Source organism: Pleurodeles waltl, chromosome 3_1, assembly GCF_031143425.1.
Source record: "Pleurodeles waltl isolate 20211129_DDA chromosome 3_1, aPleWal1.hap1.20221129, whole genome shotgun sequence".
Taxonomy (NCBI): domain Eukaryota; kingdom Metazoa; phylum Chordata; class Amphibia; order Caudata; family Salamandridae; genus Pleurodeles; species Pleurodeles waltl.
Genome location: NC_090440.1, coordinates 878,129,243 through 878,156,877, shown reverse-complemented (window position 1 = coordinate 878,156,877; position 27,635 = coordinate 878,129,243). Strand labels below are relative to the sequence as shown.

General features: G+C 43.2%; 1 protein-coding gene across 2 annotated transcripts in view; it reads right to left on the bottom strand.

Moving 5' to 3' along the window:
* SH3D21 (SH3 domain containing 21) overlaps window positions 1-27,635 on the bottom strand; it is a 193,263-nt gene that overhangs the window by 35,261 nt on the left and 130,367 nt on the right. For both annotated transcript variants that reach the window (XM_069223855.1, XM_069223856.1), the window contains 5 exons: window positions 19,154-19,234; window positions 13,935-14,015; window positions 11,749-11,829; window positions 10,944-11,024; window positions 8,169-8,286 (listed from right to left, as the gene is read on the bottom strand). In XM_069223855.1, the coding sequence (XP_069079956.1) occupies window positions 8,169-8,286; window positions 10,944-11,024; window positions 11,749-11,829; window positions 13,935-14,015; window positions 19,154-19,234 (442 nt within the window). The remainder of the gene's footprint in view (window positions 1-8,168; window positions 8,287-10,943; window positions 11,025-11,748; window positions 11,830-13,934; window positions 14,016-19,153; window positions 19,235-27,635) is intronic.

Genomic DNA, 27,635 nt, shown 5'->3' with positions numbered 1-27,635 from the left:
AAGTCATGAGGTAGAATGAATCCTCGTCCTGCTGGCAATGCACATGGGCATCAACTCCATTTTCAGATTGTTTTCCCACAGGTGGTTGGGAATGGAGTGTAGTGTGAAGATAAGCAAGTTACATGTCCATGCCTGTGAATGTATACTAATAGACTGTAACAACCACAGGGGAACGGGAAGGTGGGTGGGTGCATGTGAATCTACAGCACTACATGCCGCAAACAGATGTTTACTGGGTAAGTAACATTTTCCGTTTGATGGCATGTATGGCTGCAGGTACATGTGCTCTGCATAGACTGTAAAGCAGTGCCTCCCAAGAAGCGGTGGCTAACCATGGGTGTTACAGTATTTTGAAAAAGAATATATAGCAATGCCTGGCCTACGTTAGCTTGATGGTGTGTTAAAATATCCACACAATAATGTCTAGAAAATGTGTGTGGTGTTGACCATGTAGCTGCCTTACATATGTCAGCTATATATATGTTACCTACAAATGCCATAGATGCACCTTTCCTGTGGGTTGAATGTGCTCTAGAGGTGATAGGTAGCAGCCTTTTGGCTCTTGCTTAACAAGTTTGGATATATTTAATGATCCATCTTGCTATACTGGTTTTAGTGACAGGGTTACCCTTATTTGGTTGAGAAAACGCAACAAAAAGTTGTTTTGCCTTCCTAAAAGTTTTGGGGCCAGATGTATCAAAGCTTTTTGCATTCGCAAACGGTGCGAATGCCCGTTTGCAAATGCAAAAAGCCATTTCAGAATGTATCAAAGGCATTCCGAAAGCAATTTTAAGGGATCGCTAAAATAGCGATTCCTTAAAATTGCGACCCTGTTTAGAGAGTCGCAAATTGCGACTCTCTAAATAAGAAATCGCAAATAAGGATTCCTTATTTGCGATTTCTAAAGCACATGTAAGAAGCAATTCCTTAATGCGAATTGGGCATTAAGGAATCGCTATTTACCACCAAGTTGAACTTGGTGGTAACCATGTGCAAATTTTAAAAATGCATTTAAGATGCATTTTTAAAATGTACATGTAAAGCACACATGCCCTTTTGGCATATATGCACCTTACATGTCCTAAAAAACTTTTTGGGGTGCAGCAGAGGGGGCCTTGGGCCCCCAGCACCCTGGGGTTTTGCATTTTCAAAATTGCGATTTCCAGTTAAGAAATCGCAATTTTGTAAATGCAAACAATTCGCAAATATGGCCCTACAGGCCCATAGGTGCGAATGGGGCTGGTATCGCAATTTGCGGTTCGGTAATAGCATTTGCGATTTTTAAGAAATCACTATTATCAAATCGCAAATGTGATACAGCACATTTTGCGAATCAGAACTAGCGATTTCTTAAAAATCGCTATTTCCGACTCGCAAAAGGCATTCTTGATACATCTGGCCCTTAGTTCTATCAATATAGAACATAAGTGCTCTTTTCACGTCTAACGTGTGGAGGGTTCTTTCAGCAGCTGACTCAGATTGTTGGAAAAAACTGGCAATTCAATGGTTTAGTTGAGATAGAACTGAGATACTACTTTTGGTAGAAATTTAGAGTTGGTACGAAGAACCACTTTAACTTTATGTATCCGGAAAAAGGGTTCTAGCAACGTTAATGCCTGGAGCTCACTTACACGTCTAAGGGAAGTGATTGCAACTAAAAAAGTCAGCTTCCACAAATTAAATTACAGAGGGCATGAATGTAGTGGTTCCAAAGGTGGTCCCATGAGTGTAGTAAGTACCACATTATGGTTTCAGGAAGGCACTGAAGGTAATGTTGGTGGTATCACCCTTTTAAGTCCTTCCATAAAAGGTGAGATCCCACTTTTAATTAAACTATTAAGTATGTCATCGCTTGTGTTGAAATTAATTTGTGCTCCGTCTTGATGCTTCCAAAACTTTATGTAAATGCTCCAGATACGTTGGTCAAGTTTTTTAATTGAATTTCTTACATAAGGATAACAATTTACGGAATGGAAATTCAGCTAAATTGTGCTTTATTCCAATTTGTCACTTAAGGATAACAATACGCGTGAAAGAGAACTCAGCCTTATTCCAATGTGTCACTTAACACATGCTTTGCCCTCTAGGGTGAGTCCACCTAGGGCTTTCTCAAGGCATTGTAGTATTTCTGTTAAACAACTAAATTAAAGTCCGTAATAACAAAACATATTTTCATTTCTTGGTTGATCTCGAAAATCATTTATCCTTTCGGAACTCGGAAAAACCCGAGCGTGCATGGAATTTCTGTCGCGTCCTATGCAGACTGCAAATGTAACCTTATGGAAGTGTATGCTAGGTTTGCTTTTTGCAAATGGAGTAGATATAGGACTTATATTTTGTACCAACACTTGGAAAGGGTCCCAATTTTAAGAAATGCAATAGTAAGCAAATTGTTTCCACTTTGCTACATAACATGCTCTAGTAGTTGGTCTACGTGCTTCCTTAAGGATGGCCATGTATTCTTGAGGTAGGTTTAAGTACCCAAATTCTATTACTTCAGGAGCCTAATTGCAAGATTCAGCTCCTTGGGATTTGGGGGCTTAATTTGACTTTGATTCTGAGTGAGAAGGTCTGGCTCTACGGGAACCTTCTCAGGTAGCACTACTGAGAGATCTAGGTGAGTGGTACAGTATGGTTGTCTTGCCCATGTCGGTGCCACTAGAATTAGTGTGAGAGAAGTCTGCCTGAATTTCAGAACCACATATGGAAGGAGAAGGAGAGGTGGGAAAGCACAGGAAAATATTTCTGACCAGTTCATCCACAGGGCATTGCCCTTGGACTGGGGGTATAGGAACCTGAAGGTGAAGTTTGGGCATTTTGCATTTTCTTTTGTTGCGAACAAGCCTATGTGTGCAAATCCCCACTTTAGGAAGTAAGGTAGAAGGACTTTGGGGTGGAGTTCCCACTCGTGGACTTTTTGCCACATTCTGATGAGGTCGGAAAAGTTGCTGTGTGTCCCTGGGATGTGTTCTGCTAACTTGTAAATCTTGCGACAAATTGCCCAATGCCTAACTGTCTGTGTAAGGCGAGACAACTTCTCAATGTGTTTACATTGAATATTCCGGGACAGTGACCTGTGTTTTCCACATTGTAACACAGCAGCAGCTCACTAATATACCTGCAAATAATCTCTGTGACCACTTCCAATTTCTCATAAGTGAGGTCCTGTTTTGAACTAAAAGAAACTTTTTATGGATGTTGCATGACATATACCCATTTCTCTGCAAAATGTCTGTAATAGACTCTCACGCATCACTCACATTAAAAATAAGTTAAAGGAAAATGGTAAAAAAACAATCTGTTTAATAATTATTCAAGGTGATCATGGCAAGACTCTCTGCAGAACAGAGCTGGCTCTATCAGGGGCACCTGCAAGGACGGGGCCATGGCCCAGAGCCCACTTTGACTGGGCCTTAAAACATGTCTGGGTGGGCTGTGGGGTTTTCTCACTGTCACCTTATACTCTCAGCATCAAGAACTGAACTTTGCTTATTCTCTCAGGAGCACCACACTCTCATGTATAAACCAACCAACAATCTCAGGCTACCAGTGACCTCTCCCATTCCGTGGACCGAAACATGGGGCTAGAAGGAAGCAAGAAGCAAGTGGCTGGGTAACAGAGTGCAGCTAACTGATAGTAAAAAACAAACAACAAAAATGAAGTGGGAAGGGGAGAAGTGAAGGGAGCAAGGAAAGACATGGACTACCAGGAAGTGCTAAAAGAGGTGGAGATAGGGCCCCCAACCTGTCCTACGGGTGTCGGTTGTCAGAATTACTAGTGGAACAGGGCCCAGAAATGGCTGCCCTTTTAAACAATTGGTTTTGTTCCTCCACTGCAGACAGTGAAAGTTGCGGGTATCTACCAACACTAGATCCGCCAAGTGACCCTGTGCCTGCTACCATTGGCATAATAGACATTCCTGCAACAGGCGCATGTGAAGATGTGAATATGGCACAATTGCAATGCAAGAATCCATCATCCCTAGAAGGTTCATGATTGATTTTACTGTGACTTGTTGATTGGATGAAAGTGGGAGTGCCGTGTCTGAAAATTCTGTATTCTTGCTGCATTTGGGTAGGCTATTCATAACTGTGTGTTGAGTATGGGCCCAAAATATGGCTGTATCTGAAGTGAGTTCAAACGTGACTTTTGAAAATTGATTGTGAAACCTAATTGGTGAAGCAAGTCTATTGTGGTTTGAATATGACTGAGACAATCTTTGAGAGTTGGCTTTGATGAGCCAGTCATCTAGATACAGGTACACATGAATTTTCTGAGCTTCTACAACCACTAGGCATTCTGTAAACACACTTGGTGCTGTGGTGAACCTGAATGGGAGCACTCTGAACTGGTAATGTTACCCTTCTATGACAAATCTGAGATGTTTGCAATATGCTGGGTGTATAGGTATGTTAAAGTAGGCGTCTTTTAGAGCCAGTGTGGATAAAAAGTCACCCTGGTGTAGCAAGAGTAGCACATCTTGGAGTGTGACCATTTAGAAATATTTTGATACGGTTTAACGATCTTATATCTAGGATGGGTCTTAAGGATCTGTCCTTTTTGGGTATGAGAAAGTAAAGGGAATACACATCAGTTCCTTGATGTTGTATAGGAACTGGTTCAATTGCGTCCTTTGTAAGTAAAGACTGCACTTCCTGTTTGAGGAGAACAATGTGATTCTGTGAGAGTTTGTGAGAGTGAGGTGGAATATTTGGAGGTGTGTAACTGATCTCCAGACAGTAACCATGTTGCAAATATCCAACACCCATTGATCTGTTGGAATTTGTTGCAAATTGTGGAGGAAGAACTGAAGGTGCCCTCCTACAGGTGTTTGGTAATCAGAGGGAAGATGGAGTGAGTTGCTGCTTAGAGGCAGTGGACAGGGTTCAAGGGGAGGTTGTTTTACCTCTACCTTTGTAGTTGTTCCCCCTATTTGACTCCCTGTAAAATCCTCTATGTGAGGATGTGTGGGGTTGACCTTTGTTGTATGACAGTGAGGTTCTGCTGTGGGAGGCTTAGAGGCAGTTTTATATTGGGATCTATGAAAAGCACCACAAAAGGCAGGGAGTTGGAGCGCCCTCATGGCTTTTGCCACCTTGTTATCTTTCTTCATCTTTTCTAATGCCTGATTTACTTGTGGCCTGAAAAGATGCTCCTTGACGAATGGTACATTTACCTTTGCTGTACCTCTTGTTTGAAACAGGAAATGCATAGCCATGCATGCCGGTGTAAAAGGACACTTGTGTTTATGCCTCTTGCTGCTGTATCAGCCGAGACTAAAGCACAACGGATGGAACTGTTGGATATTAACTGCCCCTCATTAAAAGTTTTCTGTCCCCATTTTCTGTACTGCTCTGGGAGATATTGGAGCATCTGATCCATTTCACCCCAGTGGGCACGGTCAGATCCAACAAGGAGTCCTTGTGTGTTGGCAATACGCCAATGATTTGCTGCCTGAGCAGCAACACGCTTGCCCAAAGCATCAGTGAGCTTACTTTCTTTATCAGAAGGTGGATCATTCTGAGAAGCTGGTGAATTGGTTCTTTTCCTAGCATTAGATACAACTAATGAGTCTGCAGGTATCTGACCCTTGATGTAAACTGGATCAGATGGAGAAGCCTTCTATTTTCCTCCACTCTTGGAGTATTAATACGTGCTCTAGCCGGGCCTTGGAAAATATCCTCTGCATGTCTTAACATGCCTTTACATATGAGCAGATATTGTGTAGACTAAAAGAAAATTGTCTTCAATGGGATCTTTATGGAGGGGTACCTGATGGTATGTGGCTGCCCTCCCAGTAAGTTCTTGGAAATAAGTTGTATCATCAGGAAGGGAAGGTCAGCTGGGTAGACCTCCACGTCTGTATATATGTAGGTGTCCACATTGTACTGCGACCAAAGGTCTGTGTCAGCATGAAAAAGGACCCTGTAATCCCCTGCGTCCTGAGTGTTGTGAAGAGAGTGAGGTGAGCCCTGTGGAGAGATATCAAGGGCTCACCCTGAGAATGTGAGGGAGGAGCTTGTGGTGGGGGTGGAGTGATTGGTGGCGGAGATGTAGGTGGAGATGGCAGTGCCTCACCAAAAGTCCTTGTCCATCTTCCTTTGTTTGACTGGGTGTTTCTAAGAGCTCCTCAAAAGTAAGCTGTCCTTTGAGAGGAGTGGTAATGACAGCCTTGGCCAAAACTCTCTGTGTTTGAGGTTGGATGTGCAGCTGTGACTGCTTGGCTTGGAGCTGTTGCTTCATTTTCTAAAGAATCGTCTCAGGTGGTGTTCTCAACTCAGAAACTGTATAAACTCCAATTTTTTCTGTGCCAAAGAACCCTTGATTTTTGGTGCCGAAGTTGATGGAGCCGAGGTGGGCAGTCTTTTCGGTGCCAAAACAGTCAGTACCAATTGGGAAGTGCAAGATTTTGGTGCCGAAGCCTATGGAATTCTGCTCGGTACGGAAGAGGCTGTCTTTTGTTTGGGTTTCAGTGCCAGGCCGGAGGGCGGAGCGTCCAAGAACGTTTTCCAATATCTGCCATGGCCTGAGGGCAGTGGAGGCTCAATAGCCTGTACTTCCATACTTGTGAGTTTTTTGGTCAGAGAAGGGAGATTTTGATTCACTGTTTGTTGACCAGGAGGGATTTCCTGCACCTCGAGAGTCATTTCGGCTTCCGAGTCTGAATCTTCAACGGAAAAAGCCTCCTCTCCAGCAACCGAAGCTTCATAAACTTCCTGTTCTTGTTCTGTGTCCGACATGGAGTCTTGAAGTCTGAAAATTTCTGGCTTTTCCTCAACTTCTTGCCTCTGCATTTCTCAGTTATCTCGCAGAGTCTTTTTCAACTGGAAAGACTGGCAGGCTTTGTAGTCTTCTTCATGTTTTGGCAACAGGCAGAGGTTGCAGACCTGATGTTGATCAGTCTATGGAAATTTGGAGTGACACTTTGGACAGAAACGGAAAGGAATCTGTTCCATCAGAATTTAATTCTCTGAGGCGTGGGATGAATAAAATTGCTGGCCGAAAGGTGCGGCCCTAAGGGCCTCGATTGAAAAACGTCTAATTGAATAAGGTTTCTTCGGTCCTGGAATGCAAGGGGTAGAGTATAGCATTTGATGAACAATACCAACAGTTTTAAAGAGGTTTCCTGAACAGAAGAGGCCCCAACGGACCCGAAGGCAAAAGAAAACAATCTGAAAATGGAGTTGATACCCATGTGCATTGCCAGCAAGAAGAGTAGTCATGCTACCTCATGGCTTGAAAGACTTTTCAAACAAAAACAACTAACCTTTCGGACCCAACACTAGATGGTGGAAGTATGCAGACCATGTATGTCTACAGCCACACATGTCATCAAACATTAAATTCTGCAGAACTATGATCTCAATATAGACTTTTAAAAACATTAGAACATTAGAACACTGGAATGTTGAGAGCTGTGTTTAAGACAAGGTATTGATTCGGATCAGTATTGGCTGGTATAGGCCTTCCCCTCCAACATTCCGATGTTTGATTTTCTGTTTTTCCCTTTTTAATTTGGAACATTCTACACTCAATGTATGGAATGCTCTAAAAGCATTATTGTCCTTCAACCTTGGGCTATACAATTTGTTAGAGGACCCCCCCCTTTTATAGGCACTTACCTGGTTCAGGGACTTCAACAACCAGTATAGCCCTCAACATTGGACTATAATGCTATATTAAACAGCTTGTTGTTGGATTGCATTTTGTGAGTATCTGTGTTAATTACTTTGATACAGTGATCATTTCTGGACATGCTATACTGATTTTGTTGATACTCAGTACAATGCCAGATACTACGTTATCTTAGTTCACGACTTTTGCCATGGGGATGCCCCAAGAAGTAAGTGTTTCTGGGAATCTGACAATGTAATTTACATTTTGAAATAAAGACAATACAGCCCATCCCACAAAAAACACCATACCTCCATCCCCGGATGTTAATTCAACTAATCAGTGCTTTCTGAGAGTTACAGTCTTGGTTGATGTTAAACAAAGCTTTTGAATCAATACATCTGATGACAATGATTTGAGTGAAAGGAAAGCACAGGGGTGGAACTGAGTTGTCACAGTGGCGTGAGCACAACTGGACATCCTACCAATGATGGTGACGGCTCCAGGCCTTAGGCATTGTTTAACATATGTGCATTACTGGAATACATCTTACCTGTCAGAGTTTTTGAAGGAGGTCTTGAGTTTCAGAGGTACTGGAGGTGCAGGGGCTGCTTTTTTGAGCGGTGGGTGAGCTAACTTGTTCTCCGAATCATTCTTGGTGTCTTTCGTTTCTTTGATATGAAGGAATGTGAACAGTGTTACACTCTTTACGTCAAGTCAGCAGAAAAAAACAATACAATGCCACCAAACTGATTTCTGCCACTTGGAATCTCATAATAATACAAACTTGAGCTGGAGGGTAACTCAAGTTATGAAGCTTTCACAGGCATGGAAATCTGAGGGAAGGAATCACCTACCTGCAGGGATTTAAGGTACCCCAGCCAAAAGTACACCATTAGCACTTACCCTCATGCTGAATCCATGTTTTATGCTTATGGATACAGTCTGGCACCCAGTGCTTAATTTGTAAAAAAAAAAAAATATGCCAGGGCCCTTATCAGGAGGCCACTGCAGCTTGCACAACACATTTCCCATATAATGCTGCCAATGTCAATACCAACACAACTACTAAACATAACACTCCTACAAGTATGCAAGTTGGATGATTTAGATTATTCCTGGACACCCAAAACTACAAGAATGGCCTAGGCGGCAGGTATGTTTTTTAATGTATATTGCATTCAACTTTCTGTTGGTGTTTTTACATCATAATTAGAGAAACAGCGCTACCACGTGGTGGACTGTCGCAAGTACCAAATTAGGTACTGCTGGCGACCCCTTGTGGTGAGACCCTTTTGTGGAAATGACTTTTGAGGCCCTTCTAGTTCACTCCAGGATAAGCCCCCAACAGAAGATAGAATACCATTAGTTAGGCCTGCAGTGCCGTCGTCTGTCCTGAGGAGAAATTCAAAGGCTGCGTAAATGCGTCATCCACCCGAGGCACGGTATGCTGCTCGGGGACGTAAAATAGGTCTGGCCTTTTGCACCTATAATTGCCAGCCCTGTAATCATAACCTCCACAGTGCAGTCAGTGGTGTGGTGTGAGTCAGGGCCAATGTATCTGGTTTTAGGTTTAGTTTGGATGTTTGCAGCTTTTTCTTGACTAGGCAGCACCTCATATTGATGGGAGTATTTGATGGCCCAAGGCTCTGGTACAAGTTACACATTTCTTCCAGATGTGTACAGCTACCTACTGTGTCCCTCTGAAGGCTGGGTGGTGCGGAGCAACGCTGGGCAGGAGACTTTCTCACCTGCCTTTGAGTCAGCGGTCAGCAAGGACACGCATGATTTCCCTCTGTAGGATAGCCCCTCTCTATTCACAGCATGCAGAGTGGCAGTATGGATAGACAATAATAAAACATGCAAAAGTTAATACCACATACTTGTAAGACTTTTCAGAACACACGTTGCAGTCAGACAGTTTTTTTTGCTGCTGTTTCGAAAAAATCTCAATGACTCAGACAGACCTGCCTTTGCACCCCTTTGATTTGATGGAAACCGTTGGTAGCTGTTACAGATTTTAGATTGCTTCTAGCATGTGAAGAATTGAATTGAGGTCACATTTGAATAATATTATAACTGCCACTTCGCAGTATCTCACAACACCTGCCCACAGCAGGAAGCCACCATTTCCTCAAGATCACAGAGCTGCCTGTGCACTGATGGAGACCAACCTGCTGAGATCAGAAAGAGGACATGAGTGACACAGTTGGGTCATATGCATCGACATCTGTTAAGGTGAGATTATCGGTCCAAATGGACATATTATTGGCCCTGATGAAGCATGTTAGTCCGCGTGGCTAACACTTCACTGGAATGCGTGACACCTCTGGTCTGAGCAATAGGCACCATGGTTTTGAAGGAGCGATATTGTACTAAATGAGTGGCAATGTCAATCAAAATGAGTAATGTTGGTCTGAATGAGTGACACTGACTTCAAATCAGTAGGATTATTGGTTAAAATGATTGGCATGTGCAACTTACCATTGGCTTGAAATGGGTATAGAGTATTATTAAGTGTGACAGTTTATCTGAACTCAAGAATTTTAGGACGCTAATATGTGTGCCTGTATATGACGGATACTATGGCCCATATTGATACTTTTCTAGAGCCGCATTTACGTCATTTTTTCGACGCAAAAGCAGGGCAAACTTACAAAAGTCAATTATATTTTGTAAGTTTGCGCCGCTTTTGCGTCAAAAAATGTCGCAAATGCGACGCTAGAAAAGTATAAATATGGGCCTATATTTATTATTCACATCATGAAACATTACAGCATGCACCTCCACAAATAAGCTATCTGTGTCACATTACCTAACCTGGGTCCAACGTGTTGCCTTATGCAACTTCTGGATCAAGTACACAAGGAAAACCCCCAGAAATGTTTTAATGATTTCTGCTCGCATGCTACACAAAAAAACAATTTTTAGACGTCATAAAAAAAACATTTAGTATTTGTGTTCCTGCTTTAACCCAATTAGAATTTATAAAGTAACTTGGAGCTATGACCCATACCTCTCGCTTCATTACATCATACTGACCACTTCCGTGGGCATAGCAAACACCGTTATGCTTTTAGTGCCTATGTGCTTTTGCCCACATGAATGCCATCCATTTTATCTCCCTTATCAAAATAGAAAAGGGGATCTAACACTATGTACTGCTGGGACACACAGATCTCTGCGTATGGTGCTCCACCCACGAAGGGATCTTGGTGCCTACTGTTTTTTTCTGCCAAACCACGCGTCCCTTGTTTCAACGTTCAAGTGTTGATTGGTGTGGAAGAATGAAGACCATAGCAAATAATAATAATAATTCTCATCTTACCTTTTTGATTGTTCATAGCTGCAGTCTGAGGCTTGCACCCATCAGCCACCTTTTTCTCGGTCACCATATCGGCTTTAATTCCTAAAATAGGAGAAAGAAGTCAACAACTCTGGTGGTGTGATTTCATGCAATGTAGTGATGCCATGCATCCCTCCCTCAGCTCTTCATAATACTTCATTAGTAACTGCGCTCTTCGTTGTTCTATTGATGACCAAGGGACTATGTCTGCATTCGAACTACAGTAAGGGGGGGAGAAAGGGCAGGTGAGTAGTGTTTATACTGGACAAAATCCCTCTTAATCTTTTCAAGGTAAGCAGAACTTCTCTGTCACCTCTGGGCCCAGGACATATACATTCTTACTTATAGAATCAGTCCTAAGGAAGCATGCCATGGGGTAAGGTAGGTTAGAACTACTTTTAAATTACAATGTTTTGTAGGGCTGACTCACAAACCTGACCTCAGATCTGGTGCCAGGGTGGAAAGTGGCAGAAGAGTTTGTGAATGGCAACATTCATGTTCACAAACCTCCAAGGCATTGGAGCACTCACTTTCACAACCCTTGAGAGGTATTTACAGGTGCGGAGAACACTGAACGTGTGGCAGAGACCTATTCACACGTAAATGGGCTCATGCTTGTCAAAAGTCTCTTTGTGAAGACGTAAGTAAGGTAAATTTGTTCTAAATAGATGTTCACAACCAAATTTTCCTTTGTGCTTATTAGGATCACGGTCATCTGTTGACCTATCAGATCTTGGCCCACCTAGGGCAAGGCGCCATTGCTTGTTTTCGGGTTACAGATTCTCACCTTTCTGGTCTTTTGTGGTTTGAATTGGAGATTTGATCACCTCTACTGGCTTCTTCTCTGGCATTGTGAAGTCAGGTTTCACTATGAAAAAAAGTTGAACAAGGTTTATTGGCCTGCAGAAATAACTTGGTACCCATCCTATTCCTAAATGTTAAGGTGCACGCTTATCAAAGTTGCAGTTTATAGTGTTTTTGTGCAAAACCCTAGGCAACCTTGAATTGGGCACACTCTTTTGTTTAACACTGTTGTTAGTACAGTGAGTGGCTGGGATATAAAGACCTGTTTGACCCTTTGTGTGTGAGAACCTTCCTACTTTGTAGAAACTGTATGCAAACCATCACATTATGAGTTCCCCCTTATCGCTGTAGGACTATACCGGGACTGGAATTAATGATAATGGAAGACATCTTCCCATGTGATAGCAGGTATTACAAACAGGGGCGGAGAAGTGTTGCTCCCTGCCAGCAGCGGCAGCTGCAAAACCTTTCAAATAAAAGGATAATAAACTATGTTTACTTTGATAGGGGCGGGGCCACAGGGGTGATGTGCACTGAGGGAGAGTGCACAGCACTCCCCATCACTGCGCATGTATGTTTGTCCGGCTGTCTTGGGCCGGTCAAACATATATGCACAGTAGGCTCTCTCAGCCTGCACAGGCTCCCAGTCTGCCTGGGGGCGCCCTAGCTGGGTGCTCAGAGCCAATCCTGACGCTGCTCTGAGCAGCGTCAGGATTGGCGCAGGGCAGGCTGGGAGCCTGTGCCTGGAGTGACAACGAAAGGAGAGCAGCAGCGCGCGGCGGAGAAGGTACGTTTTTTTTTTCTTTAATAAATTTTAATAATGCATTAATGCCCCCTCCCCGCGTGCCCCCTCCTGGCCAAGCCCCAGGAATCCCCGTGAGCCACTATGGATTACAAGTTATTGTCCCCTGAATGGGAAATAACGTGCAGAAAATGGAATATCGGGCCCAATTTCACATGTTTTCCCCAGCTCAGCTCTGCATGTTTTTGCCACTTCCAAGGGAAATTACAGGCCCAAAATCACAAATATATACCACTTGCTTAGAGTAGATGCTAAATGTTGGGAAGATTTTTGTTTGCCCATGGGCAGGGTGCAAGGGGGCAGGGGCTGCGGATCTCAGGTTCCTTTTAACATCTACTGAGGGGAGCTTCTTCTGCTCCATCTTAGCTCAATAATGCAGTTGGGGGCTGGGTGCAACAGCTGCTCTTGTTAATCTTTCATTTTTTAGACCATTTTATAATAGTTTTCCTTTGCTTATATAACCTCTGAACTGCTTTGAACATATTTCCAATATTCATGTATTGCTTATTGATTTACAAATAATTTGATGATTTGAGTTTGCATCTTAGCTAATCCTTTAAAAACCTTTCATGTTTTGAAACATAAACCAATCTTTTTCTCCCTTGTGAAGCCTAATGTGCTTCAAGTTATTGAAATGTATTGACTTTTAGCCACCGTCAGAACTAAAGCTTCATCAGAGAGCACTTTATGAACCCGAATTAGCACCAGAATTTGCACAAAGCAAAGCGCTCCGTCATCTATCCTGAGGAGAAGAGAACACATGAGCCAGTGGTCTGAAGCTGCAGGGTGGCGTGCCTCAGAGCCAGAAGATACACCAATGGGAAATGCTGGGTCCAGCTCCATTGCCCCATTTTTATGCAAGTCTCATTACAGAAGGAGAAGACATCTTCTGTCCCCTAAATATTTATGGGACAACCTCCAAAACCTAATGGTCCCCTCCTGTGAGAAGGTTAGTCTTTGAGATCCCTCTACTCTGTGGCAAAGTCTCTGTTGTACTTTCATCTTTGTGTTCGTACATTTTCCAGCTTAGTAGTAGTAGCATTGCAGCTCTATTCTAGGCACACTCATTAGAACTACCACCTGACATTTGAGGGGGCCTAAAGCATTGAGTGGGGTCAAAGGCAGGATGAGGTAAAAACTTAAAAACCAAAAGGCTTGGTGGAGGAAGTGGCAGCTGAGGCATATACGTAGGGTTTACACAGGGCGGTGAAGGAGGGTAACAAGTAACAGATGTCAGGGGTTCCACTCAGCCAACTTATTTGAACCACTTACTGATGCAGCCTCACACTTCCAACTGCAATGTGCAGGTGTACTCAAGCACTGGCAACAAATGCTCTTCTACATCACTTGATCAGCCCACGTCTTACCTTTCTGGTCTTTGAGCACTTGATTCTGAGGCTTGGTCACTTCAGCTGGCTTCTTCTCTGGCACAGCAAAATCAGGTTTCACTAAGAAAAGAGTGGAAGAACAGCTTACCCTCTGTCTCTGCACTCACTCTAATCCACTGATTCCTTACTTTTAAGCTACAGACAAAATGAATGATATTCATGGATACTAGAGCTATGCCATTCTACAGCTGCTGCACTTTCAAGCTAATTATGTATTCGGTGCACTTGCCCAGCGTCTAGTAAGAGATCCGCAAAGGAAAGAATAAATGAGTCTGAGCCTCAATAACTCTGGGACTAAACCTGCTTTTTTTGTGCCTGCTTGCCAAGTAATTGTCTCTACATAGGTCAGAACATAAAGTATATATGACAAGGGTACAAGTAAAATGTGAGGCAGCCGTTAATGTACAGAAAATTAAAGTTGGTGTGCATGTCAACAAAGGAAAGCAGTGTGGTATAGTACAAGAATAGAATGCAGGGTGGTACAGTACAAGAATATCTCAACTAAAATATTTCCTGACAGAAATATTGTGTCCTAAATATTTACAAAAATATTGTCCAACTGGATTTATAATACAAAATCTACACCCAGTATTTTAGTAAATCTATATAGGGCACAGTATTTTTGTCACACAATAATTTTGCATGCGATATTCTAACAAACAACCATCAGTTCATGGATAAGGTGTGGATGTTTATCACTATCAACAATCTTCACTTTGAGTCAGTGAAAACTTCTTGTACAGCCCTCACCATGGTGCACAGTAGGTGGCTCAACCAACATCAGATCCTAGAGGTCTAGGGCTTAGCTGAGAACCAACTCAGCTCTCTGGCTTTTGGGCACAGATATATGCCACCTCTGCCCATGTTGGCCTATAGAGAGACATCCGTGAAAAGGTTACCTAAAAGCAGGGATAGTGTGAGTGATGGGCTTGCCTATGAAATCCAGAAGTTACCCCGGGCATCGTACCTGTGCCTGGAACTCTAAGTCAAACTAGCTAAGGAACTCAGTGATGGGGTAATAAGTTAGCACCTGCAACATAAGACCCTGAAATCTCAGTTATCCAGCTGCAACACATGTATTCTTACAGAACCCAGTACAAAATTTGATTTTAAGCTCTGAACTTTGAATGCCATAAATCTGGCAGACAGATTTAAGATTAAGTTAGAACTCTCACAATCCCTCCTTTGGCCTCAGTTACCACTTTGGCGGTCAAACCACCAAACTTGCAAATACTATACCCAATAAAAGTGTCTATTTTCAGGCACTGCGGTTTCCTGGATTATGAATCCCTAATGCACAAGCACTAGGGCATGGCAACTGGTGGTAGTTCTCCACCTTAGCTCTACCTCAAGCCGTGGGAAGAAAAACTTGTGACCATCCCCAAAATGTCTGGAGTGGAAGACACGAAAGAAAGTCTTGAGGTCAAAGTAATCCAAAGTAAGAGACATGAGAGTTGTGATGAAAGTACATGTGGTTGTTAAAAAGTTTACTTGTCATGATTGTGAAGAGATAGTGATGAAATTTGTTACACATATTCACATCGATCTGTGTACGGGTTGTCAAAGGCGCTAAGGATTCTGTAACGGTGCTGCTGACATGTAAAGAGATTGGAATACAACAATCATAATGCATTGTAATCCTAATGATGAAGGAATGATTTGTCTGCCCAGTACCTTGAAGGTGATGCATTACCACAGTATGACTAATGTTGCTTCTCATCAGGACCATGTCGTGTTTTTATTTACAACACTTAACACGGCAGTTCAGTATACATAAATCCATATTGCACAGCATTTGCATGTAAATTGAGTGCATCATTTTATGGCTTCAGCACACTTGTTTTGTCTATGTGAGGCTACCAGGTGTACAAGAATGCAGTCATACTGTGGTAAGGCATTGACTCTAGACTAGAGGTCTTCAAACTTTTTGATGCCGGGACCCCCCCCTCTTCAAAATTGTTAGGTGTAAGGACCCCCTTGTGATAAAAAATATCTAGACCGTGGTACTCCTCATCATCAACAATAATAAACGTCCCCATTTCCCACAGCAAATCATTTTTACTGTGAGGAAATAATATTAAACAGTGTTTAGCAAACCAAAGGTCATTGATTGTAGGGGCGTGGTCAGGGATGTGGCTAAAAACAAAGGTCATCATTTATGAGGAACTGACGTGGGGCAGTGCTGCAAGTCTTCTTTCTGCACTGCCCCACGCCAATACAAAAGGGCAGGAATGGACCGTATTTATGAAATACAGTGCATTTGTGTCCTTTCCCCCTGCACTGGCGCACAATTGTTACCTAGTGCCAACATAGGCAGGATTGTATTTGTGCAGGAAGGTGGACCTTCCTGCACAAAAACAATCCAGAAAGGCACTGTACCTCTTTCTATATGTGCAGAAGAATGCAACACACATGGAAAGAGAAAAGAACAAGGAGAAATTAAAACACTTCTGCCCATTATGCCTGCTCTGGGAGGCGTAAGGTTTTGGCACCGCTCCAGTTTACATGATTTTGTAAATCAGGGGCAGCGCCAAAATCCATCTGTGTTGCACGGGAACACCCACCACAACGCCCATGGAACGCCTCCTGGACGCAATGTAAGGCAATGCAGCGGCTTGTACTGCTATGCCTTAATCCATATCTACAAGCCATTCAAAGCCACTCAGGGTGCCTTTGCGTCACCTCATAGGTATGATTGAGAGGCTTGTGCCGCTGGAGCGTGAATAAAAAAATGATGCTCCAGCAGCGCAAGCCTCTCATAAATAAACCCAAAATATTCTCTACATTTTTTTTTAAGTCTTTCACTGTCAGGTAGCTACATATAAAGCAACAGCCAGCTTAAATGAAAAATAAATAAAAGAAAGCTGTTACTCATTGGGAAATGCACTGTAGTGCATTACGAAACCTCTATTAATTAATGCACTGCAGAGGTCTGTGTGTAACTAGATAGCGACAGAACTAAATCTTGGTTAGTGCAGTTGAGAATAGTGACTTGTGTATTTTTAGTGCCATGAGGTCACAGCCTGTGACAGAAAGCACTGTGAATATGTAAGGCATTATTTTATACTTGCATTGCACACAGCATAAGATAGGCCACTACAAAAAGGTTTATTATAAAAGTGTGCTTCCAAAATGTGGATTTAAGTAATATCAGAGCATATGCAATACCTTTTTTTTTTTAAATAGCTGTCCCTTCAACACCTCCAGGTGAAGTAAGCACTGTGGAAATACAATTACAATTAAAAGTGCGCACTTCACAGCACAGTTGTTAACTCTGCATTAAACCCTCTAAAAGAATAAATGTTTGTCCTCACAAAGCTTTGAGTGATTTGATCATTCAAAGCTGCTCCCAAGCACCCTTTACATTTGCAGATTAGCTCTTAGAGCACATTTGCATTTCATTCAGGAAGCAGACACCCTGGGATGAAGGTCTCCTTAGCTATCTGTGCAGCTTTCACAGCACAGGAGAGTCAAATCAAAGTTCAGCTGAGGCATTTAAAGGATCGGCTGGAGGAATGCGTGACCCCCTTTCCAGGACTCCGGGGGGCACCCCTGGGGGTCGCGACCCCCGGATTGAAGACCTCTGCTCTAGAGTGTCAGAAAATCCTGCTCTAGCATAGATGTTTGCTTTGCAGACATTAGCTGTGTGGGTGTCCAAGGGGAACTGTATATGCTACTCACTGTCCGCAAAGAATTAATCACAATTCTGGCATTTTCAGGAAGGGTATAGGGCAGTGGATCTCTATATTGGGGTCCAGGATATCTGTAAGAATGTAAATATGTTTTGTATGTTGCCCACATTGAGCCTCTGTATTCTCTGGGTCTCTGGCTGATTCATGTTTATGGGTTCCTGCCTTACTCTGTAAATGTTTGCTCTGTGTTGCAGCATTTGAGGTCATTGATTGGTGGCCTGGTTTTCATCCTCATAAAGCAGAAGATGATAAACTCTTCATTAGCCTCTTTAAGAACGAGACAGATAAGAATACTTTATTGCACTAAACCAGTGCACATCCTAGAGCCCATAGGGACACTCTCCCTATGGGACAGTTGCTCCAAATATATACCACCTGCTTAGAGTAGATGCTAAATGTTGTGAAGATTTTTGTTTGCCCATGGGCAGGGTGCAAGGGGGCAGGGGCTGCGGATCTCAGGTTCCTTTTAACATCTACTGAGGGGAGCTTCTTCTGCTCCATCTTAGCTCAATAATGCAGTTGGGGGCTGGGTGCAACAGCTGCTCTTGTTAGACTTTCCTTTTTTATACAATTTTATGATAGTTTTCCTTTGCTTATATAACCTCTGAACTGCTTTGAACATATTTCCAATATTCATGTATTGCTTATTGATTTACAAATAATTTGATGATTTGAGATTGCAACTTTGCTAATCCTTTACAAACCTTTCATGTTTTGAAACATAAACCAATCTTTTTCTCCCCTGTGAAGCCTAATGTGCTTCAAGTTCTTGAAACGTATTGACTTTTAGCCACCGTCAGAACTAAAGCTTCATCAGAGAGCACTTTATGAACCCGAATTAGCACCAGAATTTGCACAAAGCAAAGTGCTCCATCATCTATCCTGAGGAGAAGAGAACACATGAGCCAGTGGTCTGAAGCTGCAGGGTAGAGTGCCTCAGAGCCAGTAGATACACCAATGGGAAATGCTGGGTCCAGCTCCATTGCCCAATTTTTATGCAAGTCTCAAACAGAAGGAGAAGACATCTTCTGTCCCCTAAATATTTATGGGACAACCTTCAAGACCTAATGGTCCCCTCCTGTGAGCAGGTTAGTCTTTGAGATCCCTCTACTCTGTGGCAAAGTCTATGTTGTACTTTCATCTTTGCGTTCATAAATTTTCCAGCTTAGTAGTAGTAGCATTGCAGCTCTATTCTAGGCACACTCATTAGAACTACCACCTGACATTTGAGGGGGCCTAAAGCATTGAGTGGGGTCAAATGCTGGATGAGGTAAAAACTTAAAACGCAAAAGGCTTGTTGGAGGAAGTGGCAGCTGAGGCATATACGTAGGGTTTACACAGGGCGATGAAGGAGGGTAACAAGTAACAGATGTCAGGGGTTCCACTCAGCCAACTTATTTGAACCACTTACTGATGCAGCCTCACACTTCCAACTGCAATGTGCAGGTGTACTCAAGCACTGGCAACAAATGCTCTTCTACATCACATGATCAGCCCACGTCTTACCTTTCTGGTCTTTGAGCACTTGATTCTGAGGCTTGGTCACTTCAGCTGGCTTCTTCTCTGGCACAGCAAAATCAGGTTTCACTAAGAAAAGAGTGGAAGAACAGCTTACCCTCTGTCTCTGCACTCACTCTAATCCACTGATTCCTTACTTTTAAGCTACAGACAAAATGAATGATATTCGTGGATACTAGAGCTATGCCATTCTACAGCTGCTGCACTTTCAAGCTAATTATGTATTCGGTGCACTTGCCCAGCGTCTAGTAAGAGATCCGCAAAGGAAAGAATAAATGAGTCTGAGCCTCAAGAACTCTGGGACTAAACCTGCTTTTTTTGTGCCTGCTTGCCAAGTAATTGTCTCTACATAGCTCAGGACATAGAGTATATATGACAAGGGTACAAGTAAAATGTGAGGCAGCCGTTAATGTACAGAAAATTAAAGTTGGTGTGCATGTCAACAAAGGAAAGCAGGGTGGTATAGTACAAGAATATCTCAACTAAAATATTTCCTGACAGAAATATTGTGTCCTAAATATTTACAAAAATATTGTCCCACTGGAGCTATAATACAAAATCTACACCCAGTATTTTAGTAAATATATACAGGGCACAGTATTTTTGTCACACAATAATTTTGCATGCAATATTCTAACAAACAACCATCAGTTCATGGATAAGGTGTGGACGTTTATCACTATCAACAATCTTCGCTTTGAGTCAGTGAAAACTTCTTGTACAGCCCTCACCATGGTGCACGGTAGGTGGCTCAACCAACATCAGATCCTAGAGGTCTAGGGCTTAGCTGAGAACCAACTCAACTCTCTGGCTTTTGGGCACAGATATATGCCACCTCTGCCCATGTTGGCCTATAGAGAGACATCTGTGAAAAGGTTACCTAAAAGCAGGGATAGTGTGAGTGATGGGCTTGCCTATGAAATCCAGAAGTTACCCCGGGCATCGTACCTGTGCCTGGAACTCTAAGTCAAACTAGCTAAGGAACTCAGTGATGGGGTAATAAGTTAGCACCTGCAACATAAGACCCTGAAATCTCAGTTAGCCGGCTGCAACACTTGTATTCTTACAGAACCCAGTACAAAATGTGATTTTAAGCTCTGAACTTTGAATGCCATAAATCTGGCAGACAGATTTAAGATTACGTTAGAACTCTCACGATCCCTCCTTCGGCCTCAATTACCACTTTGGCGGTGAAACCACCAAACTTGCAAATAGGGTAAATATCCTTTCCACAGGGTTTGGTAAATAACATATGTATTCAATAACACTGATTGCGAGTTTTATAGTGTTACACAGAACCATTAATTAGCACATGTGTTAAATACAGAATTTGTGTTATTTGGTCATGTGGTGAATACTATACCCAATAAAAGTGTCTATTTTCAGGCACTGCGGTTTCCTGGATTATGAATCCCTAATGCACAAGCACTAGGGCATGGCAACTGGTGGTAGTTCTCCACCTTAGCTCTACCTCAAGCAGGTGAAGAAAAATTTGTGACCATCCCCAAAATGTCTGGAGTGGAAGACATGAAGAAAGTCTTGAGGTCAAAGTAATCCAAAGTAAGAGACATGAGAGTTGTGATGAAAGTACATGTGGTTGTTAAAAAGTTTACTTGGCTGAGAATCATCATGATTGTGAAGAGATAGTGATGAAATTTGTTACACATATTCACATTCATCTGTGTACAGGTTGTCAAAGGGGCTAACGATTCTGTAACAGTGCTGCTGACATGTAAAGAGATTGGAATACAACAATCATAATGCATTGTAATCCTAATGATGAAGGACTGATTTGTCTGCCCAGTACCTTGAAGGTGATGCGTTACCACAGTATGACTAATGTTGCTTCTCATCAGGATCAAGTCGTTTTTTTATCTACAACACTTAACACAGCAGTTCAGTATACATAAATCCATATTGCACAGCATTTGCATATAAATTGTGTGTTCATTTTATGGCTTCAGCACACTTGTTTTGTCTATGTGAGACTACCAGGTGTACAAGAATGCAGTCATACTGTGGTAACGCATTCACTCTAGAGCAAAGGTCTTCAAACTTTTTGATGCCGGGACCCCCCTCTTCAAACTTTTTAGGTGTAAGGACCCCCTCCTGATAAAAAATATCTAGAACATAGTACTCCTCATCATCAACAATAAAAAACGCCCCCATTTCCCACAGCAAATCATTTTTACTGTGAGGAAATAATATTAAACAGTGTTTACTAAACCAAAGGTCATTGATTGTAGGGGCGTGGTCAAGGGTGCGGCTAAAAACAAAGGTCACCATTTACGAGGAACTGATGTGAGGCAGCGATGCAAGTCTTCTTTCTGCACTGCCCCACGCCAATACAAAAGGGCAGGAATGGACCGTATTTATGAAATACAGTGCATTTCTGTCCTTTCCCCCTGCGCTGGAGCACAATTGTTACCTAGTGCCAACATAGGCAGGATTGTATTTCTGCAGGAAGGTGGACCTTCCTGCACAAAAACAATCCAGAAAGGCAATGTACCTCTTTCTATATGTGCAGAAGAATGCAACACACATGGAAAGAGAAAGAAACAAGGAGAAATTAAAACATTTCTCCTCATTATGCCTGCTCTGGGGAGGCGTAAGGTTTTGGCACTGCTCCAGTTTACGTGATTTTGTAAATCTGAGGCAGCGTCAAAATCCATCTGTGTTGCATGGGAACACCCACCACAACGCCCATGGAACGCCTCCTTGACGCAAAGTAAGGCAATGCAGCGGCTTGTACTGCTATGCCTTAATCTATATCTACAAGGCTATTCAAAGTAACTCAGGGTGGCTTTGCGTCACCTCATAGGTATGATTGAGAGGCTTGTGCCGCTGGAGCGTGAAAAAAAAAATGATGCTCCAGCAGCGCAAGCCTCTCATAAATAAACCCAAAATATTCTCTACGCTTTTTTTAAGTCTTTCACTGACAGGTAGCTACATATAAAGCAACAGCCAGCTTAAATGAAAAATAAATAAAATAAAGTTGTTACTCATTGGGAAATGCACTGTAGTGCATTATGAAACCTCTATTAATTAATGCACTGCAGAGGTCTGTGTGTAACCAGAGAGCGACAGAACTAAATCTTGGTTAGTGCAGTTGAGAATAGTGACTTGTGTATTTTTAGTGCCATGAGGTCACAGCCTGTGACAGAAAGCACTGTGAATATCTAAAGCATTATTTTATACTTGCATTACACACAGTATAAGATAGGCCACTACAAAAAGGTTTATTATAAAAGTGTGCTTCTAAAATGTGGATTTAAGTAATATCAGAGCGTATGCAAAACCTTTTCTTTTTTTTAAATAGCTGTCCCTTCAACACCTCCAGGTGAAGTAAGCACTGTGGAAATACAATTACAATTAAAAGTGCGCACTTCACAGTGCAGTTGTTAACTCTGCATTACCCCTCTCAAAGAATAAATGTTTGTCCTCACAAAGCTTTGAGTGATTTGATCATTTAAAGCTGCTCCCAAGCACCCTTTACATTTGCAGATTAGCTCTTAGAGCACATTTGCATTTCATTCAGGAAGCAGACACCCTGGGATGAAGGTCCCCTTAGCTATCTGTGCAGCTTTCACAGCACAGGAGAGTCAAATCAAAGTTCAGCTGAGGCATTTCAAGGATCGGCTGGAGGAATATGCGACCCCCTTTCCAGGACTCTGTGGCCCCCGGGGGGTCGCGACCCCCAGATTGAAGACCTTTGCTCTAGAGTGTCAGAAAATCCTGCTCTAGCATAGATGTTTGCTTTGCAGACATTAGCTGTGTGGGTGTCCAAGGGGAACTGTATATGCTACTCACGGTCCGCAAATAATTAATCACAATTCTGGCATTTTCAGGAAGGGGATAGGGCAGTGGATCTCTACATTGGGGTCCAGGATATCTGTAAGAATGAAAATATGTTTTGTATGTTGCCCACATTGAGCCTGTGTATTCTCTGGGTCTCTGGCTGATTCATGTTTATGGGATCCTGCCTTACTCTGTAAATGTTTGCTCTGTGTTGCAGCATTTGAGGTCATTGATTGGTGGCCTGGTTTTCATCCTCATAAAGCAGAAGATAATAAACTCTACGTTAGCCTCTTTAAGAAATAGACAGATAAGAATAGTCTATTGCACTAAACCAGTGCACATCCTAAAAGACCATAGGGACACTCTCCCTATGGGACAGTTGCTCCATGTTCAAAGAAACTTTACAAAAGCAGTGGGATATTAGGCAAGCTGAGTCTCTATCCAGTAGACTTAGAGAACGTAGAGATCTAAAAACGTTGGTCAGAAAGGTTCCGATACTGGCCTGGTACAGTGATTTTATTGACTGTGCAGACAAGAACTGAGAAGTTAGAGGTCGTATGTGTTACAACATTTGGCAACTGGAGTAATGAGTTGAAGATAAATGTCAAAAAGAATTTGCATTTGTTGACATTTGGCAACTTTAATCTCCTCCCTCCCCCTTTTGTATTGTAGGGACATTAAAAGTTTTGAGATAGATTGATGGAAGCTTTTTTGGAACCGTCAAGACCTAAAGACATTTCTGAAAGTCTGGGTTTGGAAAAGATACAAGCCCACTTTCAAGGTGGACATAGTTTGCACATGGTATGACACTGCAACATTGAAAGGTTATTTTTTTTCAAAACACAGGGGCTTATTTACAAGTTCTGTGCACTGCCAGTGTGTTACTTTTTGTGACACACCGGTGATGCATAATGCAGGCCTGTATCTACAAGGGCACGCAAAACAACATGGCGAGTCCCTGCGTTGCCTTACGCTGCGTTAGGGAGGCGTTCCTTGGGCATTGCGGGGGGTTTTCCCACACAACACACCTGGGTTTTGGCGCATTCCCAGGTTAAGAAGGCATTGTAAACCTGGGAATGTGTCAAAATCTTACGCTTCCCCGGGGAGGTGCAACGAGGAGAAATATCTTTATTTCTCCTCCTATTTCCTCTTTCTATGTGTGCTGCATTCTGCATTACACATAGAAAGAAGAAAAGGCCTCCATGGATTCCTTTTGCTCAGGAAGGTGCTTCCTGCACAGAAACAATGCTGTCTGCGACGGAGCGATCCTTGCACCATGGTGGAAGGGTGCCTGCGTTGGTGCTAGGCAGCCCATTGTGCGCCAGCGCAAGGGGAGAGGACAGACCTGCGCTGCATCTAGTAGATAACAGCACATTTCTGCTGTCTCCCAGTGCCGCAGGCCAGCGTAGGAAGGTCACTTGCTGCAGTGCCCTGTTTCACAGGGCTTGTAAATAAGCCTTTACATTTTGACACTGGCTGTTTTTTCTTCTTGCCAAACAATAAATGTAAATTACGGTATAGAGTGCCATTGCGACCTGCCTTACATTGGAAAAACAGGACAACAGGTGAAACCGGATATTACTGGAGAACTAAACAGCTTTGATAAAAATTCAATTATTCTTGCACTCCAACCACAGGAGAGACAATCAGTTTGGAGGGCCACGAAGAGTACACAAACATTTCTTTAACAGCAGCAAAGGAGGAAAGAACAATTAACAAAATTAGGAAAGATTCAGAGAGGCTGCTTCCTCGTAAAAGGTGGCTAAGGCCGGGGCAGGCACGGTTACATGATTTGTGCCTCTAACTCGGTTACAGCCCCACTAGGTCGCTCTTCTTCCTTACGTTCAAAAGCCAGGGGCCGTATTTATACTTTTTGGCGCACAACTGCGCCAACGCAGTTGTGCGTCAAAAAATGTAACGCCGGCTAACGCCATTCCAAATCGCCATGCGGGCGCCTTATTTATGGAATGACGTTAGCCGGCGGAGCTGCCTGGTGTGCGTCAAAAAAAATGACTTACACCAGGCAGCGCCGGCGTAGGGGAAAATGGAGCTTGGATGTCAAAAAATGGGGCAAGTCAGGCTGAGGCAAAATTTTCGCCTCAACCCGATCTGCGCCATTTTTTTTTACTCCCAACCCCCATTGAAATGACTCCTGTCTTAGCAAAGACAGGAGTCATGCCCCCTTGCCCAATGGCCATGCCCAGGGGACTTATGTCCCCTGGGAATGGCAATTGGGCATAGTGGCATGTAGGGGGGCACAAATCAGGCCCCCCTATGCCACCCAAAAAAAATTAAAAAAATACCTACCTGAACTTACCTAAAGTTTCCTGGGATGGGTCCCTCTATCCTTGGGCGTCCTCCTGGGGTGGGCAAGGGTGGCAGGGGGTGTCCCTGGGGGCATGGGAGGGCACCTCTGGGCTCCTTCCGAGCCCACAGGTCCCTTAATGCCTGCCCTGACCAGGCGTTAAAAAATTACGCTAAAGCGGCTGGACGTCATTTTTTTTGACCCGCCCACTCCCGGGCGTCATTTTTGCCCGGGAGTGTAAATACGGCGCACATGCCTCGGAGTCATTTTTTAGAAGGGAACGCCTACCTTGCATATCATTAACGCAAGGAAGGTGTCCACGCTAAAAAATGACGCAAACTCCAAGATCTTTGGCGCTAGACGGGTCTAACGCCAAAGTATAAATATGGAGTTAGTTTTGTGTCGGATTTGCGTAAAAAAAAACGACACAAATCCGGCGCAAACTGAGTATAAATATGCCCCCAGGTGCGCACGCACTGGAGTAAGAAACAAGTGAGAGTAGGAGGTGGGGGCGGGAATAACCAGTACCTCTTGATGGCGGCCCACTCCAGTGAGCGTAACTCCGCATGTTGTCCAGGAAACGCCACGCAGAAGGTCGGAGCAAAATGGAAGCACGCGAGGAAGGCCTCTGCTCAGCAACCATATCTCATTGTGAAGAATGCTAGTCGGGCCAGTTCTACCTGACTGCAAAGTAACTGGTCTGAGGGCCCAGGATGACACAAAGCAGCAGTGCCTCTAGCTCACGCCGCACAACCCACGGTCACGTGACCTGCCCTTTGCTGGGCAGGAAACCAAAAAGCACGCGATCTCAGCTGGAAAAGATATAGGTAATGCATTTTGCAGAGACCGTGCCTGCAGCAAACATACGAGTTCGCCGTCTTCCTGGCAACGAAGGAGACTCTCCGCCTGAACGTCTTTTATGCCCCCTATATCCGCAAGCGAAGCCTCTGCTGCAGGAGGAGCGGAATGAGTCACACTTTTGATGACACAAGGCTCCTAACCTATGCTAAGCCGCAGAAGTGTGAACCACTCAGTGTTTGCTAAAGTAGTTTATGCTTGTATCCTGAATACATAGCAAGAACCCATCCGGCGCTCGAAGGCCTAAGTTGTGCAACTCTGCTATACACGCTTTCATTACACTGAAGTGCCTGAAAATAATTTGACAGCAAGAAACTTTCTACTGCCCCCAGTTTACACTGGCTATCACTGCGTGCTTGTGTGCGCACACATACAAGCATAAACACATGCACGCTCACAAATTCACAAATAATGCAGCAGGTGCATTGGTACCGGGGACCTGGGTGTTCTGCATGGATGGCTTTCACTACTCAACGTGGGTTTGGAGAATCCATATTCCAGTCTGGCGTTAGGGCCCACGGACCCTAGCTACACCACTGCACATGACTTGTGAAGTTAAGTTCATGTGTGTCACGGTGGTCAAAAAAGACTGATGCTATAGCGACGCCAGGGGCTTGTAAATACACCCCTACATGTGTAAATCAGTGCTTAGGAAATTTTACATAAGACAGGACTACAAGGTGTAGGAGTCACGTCATCCATTTTTAAGGGTGCTTGTTATGGAGAAGCACAAACTCAAAATGTAAAAAATATCACCATATTTGGGGGTTGTCTTTACTAATAAGAATTGATTTTTAGCCAAATTAATCCTTTCTGCAACATTAGGAAAAGAAAGACTGGTGAACAAATCATAATGCCCTAACCTATCCATTGCAGTTTCCATGCAGTTCTTTGATGGTAGTTTCTAGCTCACTATTTATGTTAGGATTGTAACTTATAAACAGCAAATAACTAAAGGCTATGGCAAACAAAAGAAGTAGCCCACTGTCCTATTTACATTATATGCACTTTGTGATCTGCATTGTACACGTTCTTTGCATCCAGCATATTAACCCTCTGCACTACCTTATGCTGAGTTAAAACTATCACTAGACAAAACTCAATCTCTGGCAAGAAGGTCCATTAATCACCAGAGTTAGCTTGACATTTTAGTTGTTGTAAATTGCTGGAAGCAAGGAATGCAGCAAGTGCTTTGAAAAACATAATATGCATGCAAACACAGCACCCCACTAGAAGTCTACGCCGGTGCGGTGGCACGGTCGCACCGCCCTATAGCCGTCCCTGTGTACGTGTAAAATGCTGCATGAAAAACACGTAACGCGATGTATATTTGCCTTTTAACACTGTTATTTTCTTTCCCCACAGGAAAAATGTCCCCCCGAAAGTGAAAGGTATTAATTTGAACCCCACCAATCTCGGGGATGCTTCCTCACCTGCCTGGCTTTGAAAAGTGACTTACTGTATATCTCTGTTTTCAGGTTGGGAATGGCATTGCCACCAGTTTGTGAA